Source organism: Taudactylus pleione, unplaced genomic scaffold, assembly GCF_031769625.1.
Source record: "Taudactylus pleione unplaced genomic scaffold, aTauple2 ptg000689l, whole genome shotgun sequence".
NCBI lineage: Eukaryota > Metazoa > Chordata > Amphibia > Anura > Myobatrachidae > Taudactylus > Taudactylus pleione.
In genome coordinates, this window is record NW_028285091.1 from 1,702,411 (window position 1) to 1,723,965 (window position 21,555).

The window sequence follows — 21,555 nt, forward strand, 5'->3', positions numbered from 1 at the left end:
CCGCCCATACACACACACAGCGGCAACCAGGGCGAGGGTGGTGGCCACGCCTCCGACGTGCTTCCCTGCCAGCGGGACCCGCGGCTGTCGGATAGATGATGGCCATTCAGTGTGTATGAACGTCCATCATCTAAAGATATATCTGCAGATCACTCCATCTGCAGATATATCTTTCAGGTGTGTACCAGTCAGAAAGTGCAGTTTACCATGAATAAGCCCCAGGCATTTGTCGTGGTAAGCTGCAACTCCGGACTTAAGTACCGGGCATGATTCAGTCAGTTGAATAGTTCCGGGCACTCATCTCGGGAGCTAAATCCCCTCACATCTAATTTAATTCCCCTTTTTAAGTGATGTGGCCATACTATTAGAAACAAGTTGGAGCTCAGCCTTCAATATATTCTAGTTATGTGGAACTAGAGGAAAGCAGAAAAAAAACAGTATTACAGTTTCCAATTAAGCCATACAAAGAGAGACAACAAAGATCCCTTCCTGGCCTTAAACATTTCATAAATAAAGTCCCTGAATTAATTACTCCCCCCCCATGATGTAGTGTTCAGTCTAGTACCCTGCATTTGTCACAACTCGTGCAGTTTCTCTTGCCTTCCTGGGTTGTCGCTCTCTGCTCTGGTGCTTCTAGCACACTCAGCTGAAGCAACAAACTGCTGAGATACAGACCACAGTGTGCTAGAAGCACCAGAGCAAAGAGCGACACCCCAGGCAGGAAAGAGGAACTGGACGAGTTGTGACAGGTGCTGGGTGCTAGAATGAACACTAATGATGTATTCTGCTATTTATAGCTAAACATTCAATTTCTTTTAAGAAAGACACCCAGGGTATTTTTAAAATTCCGTTAGTGAATTTGTCATCACCATCTTATGTAGTAACATCGCTTAACTATCCCTATTCATTCACAATCGATGAGCTATTGTTCTTTGTTTGGCACAGAAAAAGTTAAACTTAGACCACTCTTTTGTATTAACCTTTGAATATATTTGGGCATACTAACTGAGTCCCGTCTAAGGAAACAAACCTGTTTTTTCTAACTTACATATAATGTAATCTTCTGTTCTCGTAATTAGTCAGGAGGCACTGTTTCCATTTCTCGTTTGTCATATTATAGGTAGGTGCCCAAGACTGTACCCTATATTCGAGATGTGGTCTAACCATACGGTAGGTAATGGTATTACTAGGATGTCTTGTTGTACCGTAGCACAGTTGGGGTGGTTCCCTTTGGGGATGAGAGAAAAGCTATGTGCAGTGCTTTTCTGGTAGGTCATCCTGGTATTGGTAATCCTTGTAGGTAATATAAGTGATGAATGCTTCAGTTATCCTAGTAGGGAATACAGGGCCTGATTCAGACCCGCTCGCAAGCGGGTCGATGGTGGCCCAGTGCGCATGCGCACGACGGAGCCGGCTCCGTCGTGCGCATGCGCGAGACCCGCATAGCTCCGGGTTTCGTATCAAAGGGGGCGTGCTGTTGATGTTGAGTGACAGCACGCCCCCTTTGGTGGGCGGGCCAGGGGGGTGGCTGCCCAAACGGAGGCGTTCCCATGTGAGCGCCCACCGTTTGGGGGAGGCCCCATTGACATCACAAGTGATGTCGGTGGGAGAGATTTCGGCTCTGTTTGAGCCAAAATCTCTCTGGGGCTTGCGGCAACGAGACCCTACCACAAGGGTCTCGTCGCAGTCGCGATGGTCTTGACCATCGCGACCATCTTCCTGGCCGCTCGCTATAGCTGTGGGTGATCACCCACAGCTATGCGAGCGGCCAGGAGGCCGCTCTAAAAAACCAGAAGGCCGGCCCTGATTCAGAGCGAGCGCTCTGTCAGAGCGTCCGGCTCTGAATCAGGGCCACAGTTTTCTCCTGTGTCTCAGCATTGTTAAGGGAAAATATGGTTAGTGCAGGAATATTATTAGATTTTATTTATAAGGCACCACACATTTCCGCAGCACTGTTCATAGTAAAGGTACAAAACAGATTAAACAAGGCAACAAAGTAAGATGATTTCATAAAGTAACATTTACATAAATACAAGTGTAGGCACAGCTGTAGGGTATAGGCTAGAGTTACTGGGACTATAGTTAGGAAAAAGGCAGGAGGAGAGGGGGACCTGCTCACAAGAGCTTACTCTCTAAAATGTAGGGCGGGAGAAACAGCAGGCTAGGAATACTGGATAAAAGATCTGATCAGGCAGAGATTGGGCAGGCTTGGGTGAATCAGTGGGTTTTGAGGGACTGCTTGAAGCAATGGATATTGGTGGATAGCGTCTGATAGAACAAGTGAATAGTAGTATAGTTAATAAAAAACGTAAAACAGACAAAATAAAAATAATGAAAGACCAAATGTTTTTAGTATTATTTAGTATCAGTCAGTTTGTACGGGTTGGGTACGGGATGACAATAGGATTAGTATGCCTACACCTGTCAGTAAGTATCCTAACCGTACGCCTAACCCTAACCCCCTTCCCCCAGCCTAACCCAAGCCCTTATGGTGCGTACACACGGTACGATCAGTCAGCGATGACGATATCGTTGACTGATCTTTCTGCACCTTCCCAGTGTGCTGGATGATTGATATCGTTCATCCAGCACACCACCAACGACGGGCCAGCGACCGCAGGTCCCTATGTAACCTGGACGATATCGCCCAGGTTGGCCTGCATGCATGGCCGATGGACGATATTGTTATCGTCCATACGTTCCCGCGCATCGCTGGTCGTTTGAGGGTTGTGAGGCACAAAAAAATGAACGATCTGAACGATAACTATATCGTTATTGTTCATAACATAAATTTTTATCGTACCGTGTGTACAACCCATTACTCTAACCCCAATACTTACATCGGGATGCCGGCACCGGAATTCTGACAGGTGTCAGAATGCCGGCGCCACCATTCTATGCGCCGACATCCCGACTGTCGGTATTATGACTGCATCCCTTTTATACAACAGACAGCAAAGTCGGTGTGAGATTAAGCAGACAAAATGTACATATGTGGGAGAAAAAAAATGGTTTTGTTTCTAGGGTAGAGCAAGTTGGACAAGTAATATTGTAACTGCAGCCAAGATTGCAATAATGTCTGACAAGTAAGTAAATACAGACCAAATATATGGGCTAGAATAATGGACAGAAAAAATCATCAGGAAAATTTGCCTGTTAAAAATGTGGGACAAAGAGTTGTAGATCTTTCTATCTATCTTTCTATCTATCTATCTATCTATCTATCTATCTATCTATCTGCAATGGAAGAGGCAGAATGCAGTGCAATGCTGTAGAATACAGGCAGTATAAGCACTGTTATGTAATGTATGTAGGACTGGCCCTTTGTATGTGTCTCTGGATTATATTCACCTTTGCAGCAGCTGATGGTCTGTGTGGTTCCTCTCCTCTCCCTGTCATCTGATATACCTCAGTTCATTTGCATTTCAGTTGTCAACAAATAAATGTGTAGATAGCCTAGCTGTTACCAGAATCCAAATTACATAATACTAATTTAACTACATTAAATTTCAGATGACGTTTTAATGGTTATTTCTTTATTTTATACAGAAGTGTATTTGATACCTTGACCTGCCTGAATCAGTGTGCCCGCTATCTCCCATCACTACTTTCTGCTTTGTAATTATATATGTGCCAGAGGAGGCGACGTTTATTTTGCAGGGGATGATTTTCTAGAATTATGCTCCACGCTATACAGGGTGGGGCTGTGTCCCTCTATAACGGGGACCCATGCTGAGTGTTCTCTGTTTATAGTGCGACCAGCCCAACCTTCTATGGTTGCAACTTTTGCAGGTGGACCAGACCCATTTCTTCCCCCTTCAAAGGCAGTATGTTTAGACCAGGCCTGGCCCATTTCTAGCTGTTGTGAAACTACAAGTCCCAGCATGCTTTACCAGCGTATCGGTGGGACGGTATGCTGTGACTTGTGGTTTGACAACAGCTGGATAGCCACAGGTTGGCCTGGCCTGGTCTAGGCTGATGCTTGGATTACTTTTTCTCCATGGCAAAGGTATTTGCTCCAAGGGGTAGAGCACACACAACATATAGAACTCCTAAAAGGTGTAACTGCTGCTCTGTCTATAGAAATTATACGAACCTGCCCTTATTCTCTCTAGGCTTGCAGACCCATTCCCTCCCATATTCCGCTTCTCTAGGAGTAAGGAAGAGACAAGTCTGGCTAGAGAGGTAGGCATATATATGCTTAGTGGGTAGGTGCAGTATTAACATGCATATTAAAAAAAAGTGTTATGTCGAACTCAGATTAAGGGGTCTAGTTACTAAGCAGTGTTAGGAAACAGAGTGAAAAGTGATAAGATAAGGTGCCAGCCAATCAGCTCCTAATGGTGCGTACACACTACACGATATGCTCCCTGAGCGATATCGTCTAGTGTGTCCCCGGCAGGCTGTGCTCAATGTCGTTCTTGACATTGAGCACAGCCGCTGAACGATATCATTAACGATATCATTCAGCGCCGGGCTCTCTCCCCCATTCCCCAACATGCAGCAACCTGACGAGATTGTCAGGTTGGCCTGCATGTCAGCCCGATGATGACGAACGACCCGCGGGAACGCGCGTTGTCGTTATCGTTCTGGGGTTAAAAATGGACGATAAAGTGGACGACTTAACGATATCATTCAGTCGTCCACTTTATCGCCCAGTGTGTACGCACCTTAACTGTCATCTCACAGGTTGTGTTTGAAAAATGACAGTTGGGAGCTGATTGGCTGGCACCTTATCACTTTCTTATCACTTTTCACTCTGTCTCCTAACACTGCTTAGTAAATAGACCCTTGAGCCTCTATAACTGTCTGTGTCTTCAAGCTTTCCTCCATTCCCCTCCCCACATCATGCAGCTGGTGAGGCTAAAGCACCCTGTCATCAGTAACACAATGGTACCCGTGGAAGGTCACTGACTACAATACGATCAGCGCACTTATTTCTCGAGTACTCCCTGATATTGTGAACATTCTAAGGAGTTAGTTATATAGCGCACACATGTTATGTAGCACTTCATAAGAGTCTGAGTCTATATCATTCACATCAGTTCCTGTCTCAGTGGACCTTACAATGTTTATTGTAGTTATCCGGGTATTGGACACACACAGTAGGGTTCATTTTTTGGTCAGCAGCAAATTAACTTATCAGTATATAGAAGAAAATATATAAATTCTGCGCTACACAACAAATGAATATGCTGCTCAGAAAAGATGTGATCCACACCACATGCACAGACTGTAAACAAAAATAATAAACCAAAAGCAAATTGTTTTTAGGGTACCAATAATACTATAGATGTCCGGAAAGTTGCAGTTCATGTAGATTAGTCCATATATGACCTCAAAATTTGCATTCAAACAGGTTCTCTTCCTATTAGTAGTCCTCCTTAATTTGTTCCTCAAAGAGGAATACACCATTCAATAGATGTAGGCAGATTGAATAAATTGTATCATTCCTACTTACATCTGAAAGGTGCATGCATACACACAACGATTTTTTGAACAATTATCGTTAACGTTATCGTTTATCGTTCAAAAAAATCGTTCACTTTCTAGGTTAAAACGATGAACGATTATCATTCATGCGCGTTCACGTTTTGTAGGTTAGTCAGACTGACCAACTCAACGATTTTCATTAAGGGAATATGCAAAAATCGTTTGTAGTTCAAAAAAAAATCGTTCATTACACTTTAAAAAATCTGACAGATAATCTGACAGAAAATCGTTCATAGAATCGTTGGTTAGAAAATCGTTGCGTATGTAACTTAAGTTTAAGGCCCAATAGGGTACGCAGGGATTTTGTTGTATGTATTTATGTGTAATAAATGTTTCATAATTACACTATGCAATATTCCTTTTTATAATTGCTTTTGAGGAACTATTGATCAATGCAGAACTCCTATTCAAGGGTGTGCATTAGTCAGGAAAGGAGATTGAGGAGAGACAGACATCTTAAACTTAGATGTAAGTAGGAATGATACAATTTATTCAATCTGCCTACGTCTATTGAACGGTGCATTTCTTTCTTCTCTTTGAGGAATAGGAAGAGAACCTGTTTGAATGCAATTTTTTAAGTCCTATATGGACTAATCTACTTGAACTGCAAGTTTACGGACATCTATAGAATTATTGGTACCCAAAACAGAATTTGCACTTGGTTTATTATTTTTGTTTACAATTTATCAGTATGTTTTTGGTTTGTGGGCGGATCCACACTGGGTGAACATACAAACTCCACATACTAATCACTACGCCAAGCATGCTTCCCCAATGTAATATTTGTTTTTAACAGGTGATTAAGAGTCGTCACAAAAAGTGTGCTGACCCTAGTTAAACGCATGTTAAGATTATACCTTCTGCCCTAATATGGCAGGGGAAGAGCATGCTGGTGTGGGGTATATCTACTGTGACATCAAAGTCCCTTGTAGGCGTCTGTCTGTCTGTTCGGGCTAATCTCGAGAACCATGGGCTAGTGATCTACAAGGCAATCTTAAGACTGATCAAACCACAGGTCTATAGTGTTGCACAGCTCTCCCTTCTATATGAACCTCTACACACTTCCATAGCTGTATGTTGGCCACTCGCTGCAATGAACAGAAGCATTTCCTGTCCGTATGAAGGGGGCGAGGGTGCAGCGTTGCAAACTCCTGTTATTTCCGTCGGTAATCTCACCAATGTGAATAAAGGACATTAGTATTACTCTCTTGCTGTCAGCATAAGACGTTATACATTAAGTGAGGAACACGTCTTTATAAATGAAGGGTATTTCAAATATGAGATCTGGAATAATCATATGAGGATCAGTAGCACCTCTGTAAATGATTTCAAAAATTAATTAGTGAACACTAATGCTGGGTACACATGTAAAGATTTTCTGTCCAACCATCCAACTAGTTGATTGGTTGGAATGAAAATCTGGGAACGTATGGGAGTAACTGATGATCAGCAATTTGGAGATGTTGCCCATAGCAACCAATCAGATTCTACTTAATATTTATCTAGCACCTTCTAGAAGAGAATAGCTAGAATCTGATTGGTTGCTAGGTGCAACATCTCCACTTCTAAAATCCCTTGTCTGGTGTACAACCCGTGCATATGAATATTCCAGGCCTAAGACGCCCACTGTGGACGTCTGTTGGTGCTGTAATACCCCTGCCCTAAGGAGACATTTAGTCTGATCCAACAAGGCCTGATTCAGAGCCGCTCGGAAGCGGACGCTCGTTCGCTCCGAGCGATGTTTGCCCAACTGCGCATGCGTACGGATCGTTATACGCATGCGCGAACCAGTCAGTGCGGCCAAAATTAATGTGCTCACAAAATAGCGAATGCCTGATAATTTGAGTGACAGAAAGAGGCGTATGTGGGTGGTAACAGGGGAAGGTGCTTGAAAACGGGGAGTGGAGATCCGATCGCAGGCGTGCTTAAAGGTCAAAACGGGCGTTTTATGGGTGTGCATATTTAAAACAGCAGCGTCATTGACCACGTCACTGGATTATTTTATAGCCAGAACTGCTCGCAAAATTGTGGTAGCAAAAACCAACCACAAGAATAGCGAGCAGCTCATACCCTGTTTCGATGTACTCGATTAATCTAATAAATAGCGGACATGACGTAGGATGCGAGCGGACAGGGGGCGTAGTTTCCCAAAAACTAACCGCAAGTTTTGTTCGCTCGTTCAGACCTAGAGGCGTGAACAGACCGCAAACAGCGAACGGTTCATTTGAATAGCCACCCCTATTTTCATGACGAGCGAGCGCAAATAGCGACCGGCTCTGAATCAGGCCCAAGGAACGCTATTCTGCTAATACGCACGCAACGCAGTAGTTAATATCAGCTGTGATATGCAAATGTTTGCATACACATTGAGATCGCAGCCTAACACAAGGACGCCCACTTCTCCTTACATCCGTATACTTATGTGCACTGATATGTACAAATGCGCAGAACGCAACAATCGACCGATTGCATGTGTGCTAGCAGTTGCGTTCCTTGCTGAATCAGACCCATTATCCAGCCACATATCCACGTACTGTACCCTCATATACTCAGTGATGCAAAAACCACATTATCAGGGAAGTACACCTACAGTTTGCCATATATCTCACCAGTGTCCGTATCCTTTACATTTGACACGGACGGTTTACAATTACATTATATAGAATAAACTAATACTCCGTCATGGGAGTTGATTGTTAATAATTTTTTTTTTTTTTGATAACTGTAAAAAAACAAAAACAAATGAGCGAATAGTGTTTTAAAATAAATCCCTGACCAAAATAACCGTGTTTAGTTGTAAAAAGAAAACCATTTAAAAGACCTTTTAATGTATGGCTCAATACAATTACAATTAAACGTTCTGAATAATTGAACGTCCGGTGTTTTTTTTTTTTCCCCATCTTAATGTAAATATATTTAAATATAGTCATTTGACATTTTGAAGAAAAACTATTTTTTCAAAATAAAAAAAAAAAATCCTTTTTTTTCAGTCACTTTAACAGTATTTTCATAGTATTTGACAGCCACAAGAGATTTACATAATGCTACAAATAAGAAAATGTAATCGTAACCTTTCCCAGGGATCGGGGCAGAACTATGGGAGACAATGGAGGCGCTAGCACTGAAGGGGCAGCTCCTCCATTGCCCACAATATATTCACCCCACTTAGGGCTGTAAATATGTACCCGGAGTGTATCGTGATGGCCGCCCAATACATGCCACCTCTTCCCGGTACCTGAGAAGCTACCATAACATATACTAGTGGAGGTCTCCGTGTCAGTCCATCTGATGCTGCTTCCGCCTATCTATAGCCTGTACCCGCTCATTGATGTCGCTGCTCCTCAGCAGCTTATCATGCCAGTGTGACTCTGGCGCTCCCCCTCATCCTCAACTCCCCGTCCCACTCCTCTCTGGTGGCAGCTCTAGCTGCGGACCTGTGCGGCACAGATCTTCCAGGAGCTGGATGTCAACAAGGATGCACCAGACGGAGCTGCGGGTAAGAGGGTATGAGAGGCGGGGGGCTTGGGGCACCAGCAACTGAGTCTGGGGGCAGATCTTTGGTGGAGCAACTTCACAGCATGTGTAGCAGTCGGCAGTAGACTGGGCATTTTTTGATTTGTAGTTGCACCACAGTAACAGTTTTACAGTCTCCATCAGGAGGACTCTAAGGGGTAAATTTACTAAGAATCGAGTTTGGTTGTGTTTCAACTCTCTTTGCTTAACCAAAACTCGGGTGAGTTTTCCCTTTTAAAACTCGCAAATTTACTAAGAAGTGATTATAGCTGAAAGTGAGTTTTCCGATGGTGAAGCAGAATGATTTTTTCCCCCATAATTGCGAGTTTAGGTGAGAGTTTAGATAAGATTACTTACTCGATATTGCCTTGTTTTCTCTTTGCAAAACTCACCCGAACAAGCAGCCTGAACATAGCAGTGAAATATGTGAAGGCTGCTTGTGCATTGAACCTGTAAGAAAACTGTTAAATGTTAGAAAAAAAATTACATAGCGCCGCCCCCCCCCCCCCCCCCCCCAAAGCATAATCAGCCCTGGACCTGCCAGTCCTGGTTCCGAAAATTACGGGGAACAAAACTAGTAGGATTCCACCGTAATTTAGGAACCAGCACCTGGCTGCGGGGCTAGTCCTGATTTTAATTATAGAGGGAAAAAAAACCCCTATAATTAAAACCAGCACCGGACCAACCCGATCGGGGGAGTAATGCTGCAGCCTGTAGAAACTTTCACCCAGGCTCCGTGGCTAAAGCATTACACCCCCCCCCCCTCCCAATACACCAGGCTTGGTCTGAAGCCTGGGGCTCTTCCCTGTACCCCTGGGCTGTGGGTACGGGGGTAATAAAGGGTTAAATAGTAGTAAACTATTGTATTTTACAGTGGGACTACAGGTGTCAGCATGCATGCCCTTTGGCACTTGTGTAACTACAAGTGCCAGCAGACAGCCGGCACCCGTACCCCTACTGTAAACTAAATAGTTAAAAAAAGCACTGTACACAAACATTGTGACAAGTAAAAGTTTATTGTATACACGTACCCACTCACACATACTTACCTGCTGCCAGGTGAGCACGTACCCTTCTCCAAGTAGAATCTCATTTGGATTACCTGCAATAAAGATCCTATACTCACCTCCTCCATCGCGCTGGTCTCCATAGAATCCAGGGGGGTCTTTGCAAAAAAAATAAAAATAAATGGACACCCGAACCATTTACTAAGGTTAGCGCTGTATGTGTGTGACCACATACAGCGCTAACCAGCTCCCGACTGATCAGTGAGTCAGGAGCCGGCAGTCAGCGGACGCTGATTGGCTCCTGACTCACTGACCAGCCCAAGTGGGAACTGTCATAAGCCGAAGCCAATCAGCGGCCGCTCTACAGTTAGGTTGGGTTGGTCCGGTGCTGGTTTTAAATATAAGGGGTACCCTACGCAATTTTTTCCCCCTATTTAAAACTAGGACTGGCCCTGCAGCCTGGTGCTGGGTCCTAAATTACGGTGGAACCAACTCGTTTTGTTCCCCACAATTTTCAGAACCAGGACTGGCTGACAAGTCCGAGGCTGGTTATGCATTTGGGTGGGGGGGACCCCATGTCATTTTTTTTTTTTTTTAAATAAAAAAAAATATATTAGGTATTCAGGCAGAAACATAAACAAATCACACTGATCTGTGTATGTTTCTGCCAAACTCGCAGCCCAGCAGGTGGTCTATTTGAATTTAACAGTGGGTTTGCTACAAACTCACCAGAGATTATAAACTCGATTCTTAGTAAATTTGCGAGTTTCATCTTTTCCATGTAAAGTACTTCCTAGTTTGGCCGATGGTGAGTGTAGTTGAGTTTGCAAACTCACATGAGTTTTAACAGTGAGTACATTCACTTCCAAACTCGCACCTGTTTGGTCTTAGTAAATTTGCGAGTTTGAAAAAATGGCTAAACTCGCATGAGTTTGCAAACACTACCAAACTCGATTCTTCGTAGATTTACCCCTAAGCCTCATGCTAATTGCACTATACAGATCACTATCTTATCTGTGACTTACACACAGCTGTATATACCCGAAAAAGGGCGTTTTGGGGTGATATCCTGCAAATTTACTTTAGTAAATAGGCCTAATAGAAACAAATTCTATATTAGTGTTTTTGTGCGTATGGATAGATAGAAGATATGCGCCATATTTATTTTCCTTTTTTTTTCCCCCTGGGGGGTGGGGGCAAACCAAATTACAACTGGCCTCCGGGCGTCTGGGATGAATTTACGCCACTGCCAGGGATGAAGGGTTTATAGAGCAACTGAGCTTTATGTGGGAGTAAGGTAGCAGGGGACCGTGTGTACCCTGACACTGCACTCAGACACGGTCAACTGCAAAATCAGTCTTTTATTGATATACAGAATACAGTTCTCCCACATACAATGTGTGTTATCCACACTAGACTCAGTAGAAACACATACAGCAAATGGCTTTACTAGTACATTTGGTACTTCTGGCTACTGCCATCTAGTTGCTGGTAATCTACTTTCCTGAATCCTACTTCCCAGCAGGCCAGCAGTTACAGTCAGGTGCATAAATATTGGGACATTGACAGAATTTTCATATTTTGGCCTCTATTCACCACCACAATGGCTTTGAAATGAAACAAACAAGATGTGCTTTAACTGCAGACTTTCAGATTTAATTTGAGGGTAATTATATCCAAATCAGGTGAACGGTGTAGGAATTACAATGGTTTCCATATGTGCCTCACACTTTTTAAGGGGCCAAAAGTAATGGGACTATCAACTCAAAAGCTATTTCATGGACAGAATTCATTCTGCTGCTTTTGTCAGCAGTCACATCATCAATAAATACAAGGGAACCAGTTCCATTGGCAGCCATACATGCCCACACCATGACACTACCACCACCATGCTTCACTGTTGAGGTGGTATGTTTTGGATCATGAGCAGTTAATTTCCTTCTCCATACTCTTCTCTTTCCACCACTCTGGTACAAGTTGATCTTTGTCTCATCTGTCCATAGGATGTTGTTCCAGAACTGTAATGGCTTTTTTAGATATTGTTTGGCAAACTCTAATCTGGTTTTCCTGTTTTTGAGGCTCACCAATAGTTTACATCTTGTGGTGAACCCTCTATATTCACTCTTGTGAAGTCTTCTCTTGATTGTTGACTTATATACACCTACCTCCTGGAGAGTGTTCTAATTTGGCCAACTGTTGTGAAGGGGTTTTTCTTCACCAGGGAAATAATTCTTCTGTCATCCACCACAGTTGTCTTCCAGGGGTTTTGGTGTTGCTGAGCTCTCTGGTGCGTTCTTTCTTTTTAAGAATGTTCCAAACAGTTGATTTGGCCACACCTAATGTTTTTGCTATCTCTCTGATGGGTTTGTTTTGATTTTTCAGCCTAATGATGGCTTGCTTCACTGATAGTGACAGGTCTTTGGATCTCATATTGAGAGTCAACAGCAACTGATTCCAAATGCAAATGTCACACCTAGAATCAACCCCAGACCTTTTACCTGCTTAATTGATAATGAAATAACGAGGGAATAGCCCACACCTGTCCATGAAATAGCTTTTGAGTTGATAGTCCCATTACTTTTGGCCCCTTAAAAAGTGGGAGGCACATATAGAAACAGTTGTAATTCCTACACCGTTCACCTGATTTGGATGTAATTACCCTCAAATTAAATCTGAAAGTCTGCAATTAAAGCACATCTTGTTTGTTTCATTTCAAAGCCATTTTGGTGGTAAATAGAGGCCAAAATATGAAAATTCTGTCAATGTCCCAATATTTATGCACCTGACTGTATGTCCATATCACTCTCAGCATTTGAAAAGCACACTCCCATAAGCAGATCCAGTGGACAGGGTATGATTTTACTACTGGATAGGCTGTTTCCAGTACCAGTCTTGTGTGAACCATAGATCACAGCCAGTCTAGAGCACACCAACTCATTTCCCTCCCCCAGAATGGGGCTCTTACAACCCAAGCTTTTCACCAAAGTGCCCTTCGGAGTGTTGGGATCAAGTTCCCCAATGAAGGGATATTATTTGATGGGTTTATCAATAGGACCACTAGAATAGTTGTACCTTTAAGTCACTGTTGGTTAGTTGGATGAATATCTTTCAGTGTACTGAAGTGGCGGCTGGCCATAGCCAGTCTACATATATTGGCCGGGCCATGGAAGAAGGTGGGAGAGGTCATCTCTACATTCACTATACTAAACACTGCACATAGGAAACAGCTACATTATGCATAATATAAAATTGGGTACACACTGGATCGATATCGTCCCGATATGTAGTTTCAGACCAAATTGGAAGGACGTATGGGCCAGATCGTTGTGTACAGCCAATCTACGTGCTCCCGCGGTCATTAGCAATATCTCCCAGTCAGCCGTGCTGCATGACCAACTGGACGTGATAGTATGCGGTGCTGTGCAAGGTAATGAGGATGGAACAAGGGATTGTTCTTTCTTTTATTACATGATTCTGATATTACATGGTTCTGACAGCCGCCACAGCATCTGAATACACATCGCTCCAGTGAGTAACCAGCTAAGGACCGTATTCAATTAGTTTCGCCTCCGCGAAAAAGTTCCGCCTACATCGCGTTTTGGATGTGAAAACTTATCGTGCACGTCCCCGCTTAACGCCCTATTCAATTGCTAACCAGGCAAACGGCAAATGCAAAACAGGCGGAAAGTGCTGTCAGAATTGGGGAAATCAGTCTGAACCCCCCCAAAAGATGCACTAACATTGGGGATCAATGTAAATGTGCATGAATAGCCCTAATAAAGCTATTTGGGGTACTTAAGTTGTTTAAAATCCTTGTTATTACCATCTTTGCACAAGTGGTGAAGAATGGCATTAAGCAGTATTTTTCTAGAAAATAAGTAGTCCAGTCAAATTTGGTGTACATGAAAATGGGTACTAGCATATTTTAATGTCTCTAAAGTGAAGTTTTAACAAACGTGTAAAATGCACCAGTTGCTAGCACCTGCAAACATAACAACACCTGACCCATCCTTGCAGACCCCCAAGAAGTCTATTTCGCTAGTTTTTATGCCCATCCCCCCACTTTTTCGCCCCCAAATTGAAAGTATATATTTTTTTTGTCCCATGGGTTCTGAGTCATTTCCCGACGTTTGCACCCCAAAAATAAAGATTTTGCACTTCTCACCTGCTATTCATAGGCAAATCTTTTTCGCCTATTACATTACATTGAGTTTCCGTGTACGCGAAAATGACCTTGAATTGAATACGGCGATACTTGAAAACAGACGAAAAGTCCAAATTGGCATAAACTTTTCGACAATCGGCGCTTTACGCGTCTAATTGAATACGGCCCTAAGTCTGTATTGTGGCCTGCATAAGTGAGATCAGTCCATGTCAGAGGAAACTGCCCCCGAATTGTGACACTGAGTTACAGCTAAATAATACAGTAATAGGAGATGTACAGTAAATATACAGGCTGTGACATGTCCCAGTAATGTGCTGTTGGTATGATTTACCGCCTGCCCGGCAGTGGCAGCCCAACAGAGGAGGAAATCCTGATCGTCCTAAAGGTAAGTATAAACTAACTAACCTAATTTTACCCCCTAACCTCCCCCTCCAAGTGCCTAAACCTAACCCTCCCCCTTCCCCGCCGCCTAAACCTAAGCCCCCGGTGGTGGGGGGGATGTGTAACCCTAACCTCCCCTGGGGGTGCCTAACCCTAACACCCCCTTCCCCTAGCTTGACCCTAACCTCCTGGGGGGGTGCCTAACCCTAAGTACCCCCCGGGAGCACTAAACCTAACCCCCCCCGGCTGTCCGCGCCCGGCATCCCTTCGATGGGGATGCCGGTCAAATGACAGGCATCTAGATTTAGACGCCTGTCATTTAAACCTCGCCGGGATTAAGTAGTCTGGAAGCCGGCTGTCGGCATTGCGCCCGCCGGCTTCCTGAATGTATACCCAGGAAATCATACATTATACACAGTCCAAAAGTCATAGCTGTATCACACATACAGATCGAACATGTTTTATACCAGCACTCAAATCATACATGTATGACACACACATAGGCTATACATATAGCATACATACAGTATCTTACACAGGGCAGGAGGCGGGTGTTATAGTACTTCCTGCTCTCTATCCTATAATCCTCCCATTCCCCTTTGGTAACGTAGCGAGAAAGGGAAATAAGCTCTACTATTCCCCTTTCATTCTTGCTCTACTGCGGCTTCCGTCTCCGTCAAACCAGGGTACAGTGACCTCCCCGGATGGACGTTCCAGTAGTAGGTGCCGCCATTGTTTTTCCTGGCTGTTGCCAGTTACCGCTCTTCTTCCTACAGGGTGATGGTGTCTCTCCGTTGTCCGTGCTCTGTGTGTGTAGAGGGCGGGAGAGAGAGAAGGAGGCTGCCTGACACTGTGACGGTAATGGCTTGTCGGGTTCCCTGGGCCTCGTACACACAACGGCTGGGGGTGGGCCTCACGGTTACAGCTAGATCCCCTTCCGTAGATGTACCCCTGACCTGTGCCCGGGACGCCTGTATTTCCCGTCCGCACCGGTATTCACAAGACACGCCCCCTGCTGGGCTCACAGGGCCATACCCCATAAGTCAGTAGGTACATCTATCGGTTACTGGGGGGCGGTGCATCCAGCTCTCTGCCCATCCCACCCCCCATATGTCTTCCTCACAGGCTCACTCCCCAGGGGGGGCTCATACTTTGGGAAGGAAATGGGGGTGTAAGTGTCAGCAATAACAGGTGGTGATACAGTAGGTTGGTGAGTGCGGGGAGGGGTTATTGCTGGATATAGTGGGGGAAGAGGGTATTACTGGGTGCGTGCAGTGGGGGAAGGGAGTATTACAGGTACAGTGTCGAAGGGGGCTCCGCCGGGTACAGTGGGGGGAAGGGGCTATTGCCGGGTACAGTGGGGAGAAGAGGGTATTGCCAGGTACAGTGGGGGGAAGGGGCTATTGCCGGGTACAGTGGGGGGAAGGGGCTATTGCCGGGTACAGTGGGGGGAAGGGGGCTCCGCCGGGTACAGTGGGGGAAGGGGCTATTGCCGGGTACAGTGGGGGGAAGGGGGCTCCGCCGGGTACAGTGGGGAGAAGGGGGTTTTGCCACGTACAGTGGGGGGAAGGGGCTATTGCTGGGTACAGTGGGGAGAAGGGGGTATTGCCGGGTACAGTGGGAAGAAGGGGGTATTGCCAGGTACAGTGGGGGGAAGGGGCTATTGCCGGGTACAGTGGGGAGAAGGGGGTATTGTTGAGTTCAGTGGGGGGTAGGGGGTATTTCCGGGTACAGTGGAGGGAAGGGAGTATTGCCGGGTACAGTGGGGGTGAGGGAGTATTCCTGGGTTCAATGTGGGGAAGGGGTAATGCTGGGTACAGTGGGTCCAAGGGAGTATTCCCGGGTTCAGTGAGTACATAGTCACATTATATTGTTACATCATGTCAGACTGCAGCTAGATCGAGGTGTCATTCAGGTGTGCACCCAGGTTTACGAGACCCCTAAATGAGAATCAAAACTCAATAAATGTGTATGATGGAGTAGGGGGCAGCTGTAGACTGAGCATACATTAATTTATTTAATTTAACAATTCTTAAAAGATAGAATAGGTTTTGTTTTTGTAACATAGATCGTTCTTGTTTATTTTGCACAATTAATTTGGAAACCAACTTGAATTACTTTTTATGTACTTTTTATTTTCTTTATGTTTCACCCAATACACAGGATTACACTGTAGTGAAGAAGAGATTCGGTGTGCGTGTGACTACCAGCAGCTGTCCCTGTGTGTCAGGAAAGCTGAGTGAGACCTAGTGCCCCATCACTGTTCCTCCACCTCACTTACTGATACATCATAGAGACTATGAGCAGAAGATCCTGGGACTCGCCAACAAGTTCATTCAGCTGCTGACAGGAGAGGTGACTGCTGGGAATGGGACATTATACAGTAACACCAGGGGCTGTGTCTGGGTGACAACTGGAGAGGTGACTGCTGGGAATGGGACATTATACAGTAACACCAGGGGATGTGTCTGGGTGATGACTGGAGAGGTGACTGCTGGGAATGGGACATTATACAGTAACACCAGGGGATGTGTCTGGGTGATGACTGGAGAGGTGACTGCTGGGAATGGGACATTATACAGTAACACCAGGGGATGTGTCTGGGTGATGACTGGAGAGGTGACTGCTGGGAATGGGACATTATACAGTAACACCAGGGGATGTGTCTGGGTGATGACTGGAGAGGTGACTGCTGGGAATGGGACATTATACAGTAACACTAGGGGATGTGTCTGTGTGGTGATTGCTGGGAATGGGACATTATACAGTAACACCAGGAGATGTGTCTGGGTGATGACTGGAGAGGTGACTGCTGGGAATGGGACATTATACAGTAACACCAGGGGCTGTGTCTGGGTGATGACTGGAGAGGTGACTGCTGGGAATGGGACATTATACAGTAACACCAGGGGATGTGTCTGGGTGATGACTGGAGAGGTGACTGCTGGGAATGGGACATTATACAGTAACACCAGGGGATGTGTCTGGGTGATGACTGGAGAGGTGACTGCTGGGAATGGGACATTATACAGTAACACTAGGGGATGTGTCTGTGTGGTGATTGCTGGGAATGGGACATTATACAGTAACACCAGGAGATGTGTCTGGGTGATGACTGGAGAGGTGACTGCTGGGAATGGGACATTATACAGTAACACCAGGGGCTGTGTCTGGGTGACAACTGGAGAGGTGACTGCTGGGAATGGGACATTATACAGTAACACCAGGGGATGTGTCTGTGTGATGACTGGAGAGGTGACTGCTGGGAATGGGACATTATACAGTAACATCAGGGGATGTGTCTGTGTGGTGATTGCTGGGAATGGGACATTATACAGTAACACCAGGAGATGTGTCTGGGTGATGACTGGAGAGGTGACTGCTGGGAATGGGACATTATACAGTAACACCAGGGGCTGTGTCTGGGTGATGACTGTATCATTGTGTGTGTCCGGTTCCTATAAGGTGTCAGGATGTCACTGTCTATCTCTCCATGCAGGAGGGGGAGTATATAGCAGGACACAGGGATCTGTACAAGGACGTCATAATGAAGAACCACTGCCGCCTCACATCACTGGGTAAGAGGAGATTTTACTTAATTGTAAAGGAGAAAGCAATTTTGAGGGCCCCTAGATGCAGACATCACCGGATAATCACATATATATATACAATGTTCTCAGTCACTGTGTGTCTCCTACAGATGGACCCAGTAACAGAAATACCCCAGAGAGATGTCCCCGTCCTCATTATACACAGGATTGTACAGAGGAGAAGCACAGGATCCCACAGGAGTATCGGGTAGGTGGGATTTAGGGTCTCGCCAAATACCAAAATGATTTTTCACTATATTATTATTATTCTAATTTATTTATATGGCGCCACAAGTGTTCTGCTGCGCCTTACAAAGTTAATAAACAAATAGGTTGATTTACAGTGACTTACAGTACAATACAATACAATACAATACAGGACATGGATAATATACATTTATACATTCGCGACCATAACACCCAGATAAGCAACAATGCAAAGCAACCAAGTGTTAGGTGCCCTGGTAGAGAGTAAGAAGTAGATGAAAGTCGAGTAAGGAGAAGCACAAGAGGGTAGAGGGCCCTGCTCATAAGAGCTTACATTCTAAAGGGGAGGGACAGACAAACAGATGTGACACAGATGGGGTAGGCAGGGAGGAAGGAGTATGTAGCAGCAAGTTAAGATGAGAGCTGGAAGACTTTGATGAAATAGTGGGTCTTGAGAGCCCGATTGAAGAGAGGTGGAGAGTCTGATGGTAAGCGGGAGATAGTTCCAAAGGTGGGGAGCATCTGTAGAGAAGATGTGTGTCCTATACATTAATTTTTTCTGTTTAATTTCAGGTAAGGAAATCCGATCAATATGTTATTTAATTGTTTTGTGTGTTATTTAGGATGAGGATCTTACTGATATTAAGGTAGAAGTTATAGAGGAAGAAGAAGAGACTTATGGGACTGGTGATCAGCAGTATAAGGAGGAGGAAATCCCTACATATATCAGCACAGGTTAGTCACAAACATTTATTAAAGAAAAGAGCCACATACTCTCATCGTTCAGTCACTACATTCTCAAATTTCGACACCAGCGAAGGCCGAATTGAGGGAGTATTGTTGAGCAGGAGTGGTGTAGGTAAATCAAGGTAATGAGTGGGGGTTCTAGGTTGACATAAGGGCATGAGACAGTTCTAAGCATGTAAAGGGGTTGACTGAGGGAGCACTGAGGCTGGCATTTAAAAGGACATGACTGAGGGAGCTCTGTGTGACATATTACCATTTATGGTCCTTACTCTGGCATATTACCAATTGGGGGTATTACTGTGTGGTATCTCAATTGGGGGCATCATGGTGTGACATATCAATTGGTGCATTACTATGAATTGAGGACACTGCTGTGAGGAATATTATCAGTTAGGGGCAGTACACTGCCTTGTTTTTCATTGCCGTGAGCAAAATTTAAATCTCTGTAAATCTGTTTATTTCAAAATATTTTTATTAGGTTTTGTGTCTCTTAAAATAAACACAGCAAAAATCCCTAACCTAATTGCTGGGCAGCTAACTGTGAGAAATACCATTGTGGCCCTCCGTCCAAAGTAATTTTTCTTGATACTGCGCTCCAAGAAAAAAGTTTGGATGTCCTTGTACTGCACCCTCCTTTGTCAGTACAAACTAAAGATAAATAAAGTAACTGCCCATTTCAAGAGCAATTTCCACTTGGGCCCACATCAGGTGTGTGAGACTGTTGATCAAGTCCCCTGTTTGTCTCGCACACTACTTGTCACCTTTACAATTTTGTCATCACCATTGTTTGTTTTGGGATAATTCTGGCACATGAACTCATTAGAACAGAGAGTTAAACTTATTTCTCATTACATAATGGTTAATATGGAGAAGAAATGCATTCTGGGACACTTCCAGGATGGGGGTCGGATCGTACATTATGGTCATGCTGACCTGATCTGTTTATTTTTTTGAATAATCTATTTTTATTGAGATAAAATCAGCACAACACATACATGGCCTACATAAACATGTGAATATGAAAAACAATGTAGATACTATGATCAGACATACCTACGCACAAACATAAATAAATAAAAAAAAACCTTGCTATAACTTCACAATATTTTGCTGATTTAAATAAAAATAAATATAACTAATAGAACAATAATATAAAAAAAAAGGAAATAAAAGAAATCGAAATAAATGATAACATAGGGTAAGAAAAGATAGAAAGAAGAGGATAGGGAAAGAACAGTAGGAAAGGAAATGTCATCCATACCAGATACTATGTCACAGGGAGAGGTGGGGTAATATGCATGCTATACTCCGAGGTCTTCTTAAAACTCAACCAACTATACCAAGTAGCTGTAAAGTCAGAGGAAGGTGATTGCAAAGAAGAGGTGAGATCTTCCATAATCATATAATGATCTATTCTCTGGAACCACCGAGAGATAGTAAGACAAGTCGGGGATCTCCAAAAAATCACGGCACAGTAGCCCTCGCAGCATTCACCAGATGACGTAGCAAGGACCTTTTGTAAATGGAAATGTGTGTGTCCATTAAATTGAGCTGCCAAAACTCTGGTGTATTTGGTAAGGGGAGACCAGTGATCAACCCTGTTATTCACCGGACCTTCTTCCAGAAGTCAGCCAGCACTGGGCATTGCCACCAAATATGAAGAGGGGAACCCAACGCCTGACCACATCGCCAGCACAGAGCAGGTAAATTTGGGAACATCCGGTGAATGTGTACAGGACACCATCTAGCTAAAATCTTAAATTGATTCTCCAAAACTTGGAGTGAAGAGGAACTAGCAAAAGTGAAACTGAAAATTTGGGACCACTGTTCCTCCGTTAGATCCCTTCCCAATTCACCATGCCAAACAGAAACATAGGAAGGCAAAGAGGGATTATAACACTCAATACACAACTGGTCCAACAAAGAAATAAGGTGTCTCTGCAGATCTTCTGTCAAACATAGAGTTTCAAACCAAGTTGGGGTCCATCGAACGCTACCAGCTGTAAGAGAAATAATGTAGTGTCTAATCTGAGATAGGCCCAGAATGAACTAGGTGGAATATGGTAAGTTTGCTGGAGATCCATAAAGGACCGCAAACCACTGGTTGTAACCAAATGAAATGGGCGTGAGACACCCGTAAGGACCAACTGGATAGGCCAGAGGCCGAGAGGCCTGGGTGAAAATCAGGATTGCCCAACAAATGGGTAAGCAACAAGGTGCCTGGGCTAAACAAAGGAGAATTCCTAAATTTTTTCCAACAATGAAGTGTAGGCCCTAGTAAGTGAGTTAGACGAGGGCACTTGGCAATCCAAGGGAGAACATGGGATGGTATAGCAGCTGCGTGACCCATTATAAGCGGCCATTGTTTAGTTGCAGGCAGTCTTGACATCTTAACTATCCTAGTCAGGTGGACCGAATAATAATAAGTGAAAAAGTGAGGACGCTGCACACC

The 21,555-nt window shown here is 44.3% G+C and overlaps 3 protein-coding genes across 3 annotated transcripts in view; 2 read left to right on the top strand and 1 right to left on the bottom strand.

Annotated features, from left to right (window-relative positions):
* The window catches only part of LOC148477813 (uncharacterized), a 204,395-nt gene that overhangs the window by 70,852 nt on the left and 111,988 nt on the right, over nucleotides 1–21,555 (bottom strand). The window lies entirely within an intron of this gene.
* Nucleotides 208–17,583, top strand: LOC148477817 (uncharacterized; the record flags this gene model as incomplete). Its single annotated transcript, XM_088456143.1, has 3 exons — nucleotides 208–234; nucleotides 16,810–17,287; nucleotides 17,345–17,583. Coding segments are annotated over exons 1-3 (744 nt in total), but the record flags the coding sequence as incomplete, so codon positions are not given.
* Nucleotides 18,053–21,555, top strand: part of LOC148477818 (uncharacterized) — a 55,094-nt gene continuing 51,591 nt past the window's right edge. The window contains exons 1-3 of the mRNA XM_088456153.1: nucleotides 18,053–18,137; nucleotides 18,260–18,357; nucleotides 18,980–19,091. Coding sequence (XP_088312279.1) covers nucleotides 18,053–18,137; nucleotides 18,260–18,357; nucleotides 18,980–19,091 — 295 coding nt within the window. The remainder of the gene's footprint in view (nucleotides 18,138–18,259; nucleotides 18,358–18,979; nucleotides 19,092–21,555) is intronic.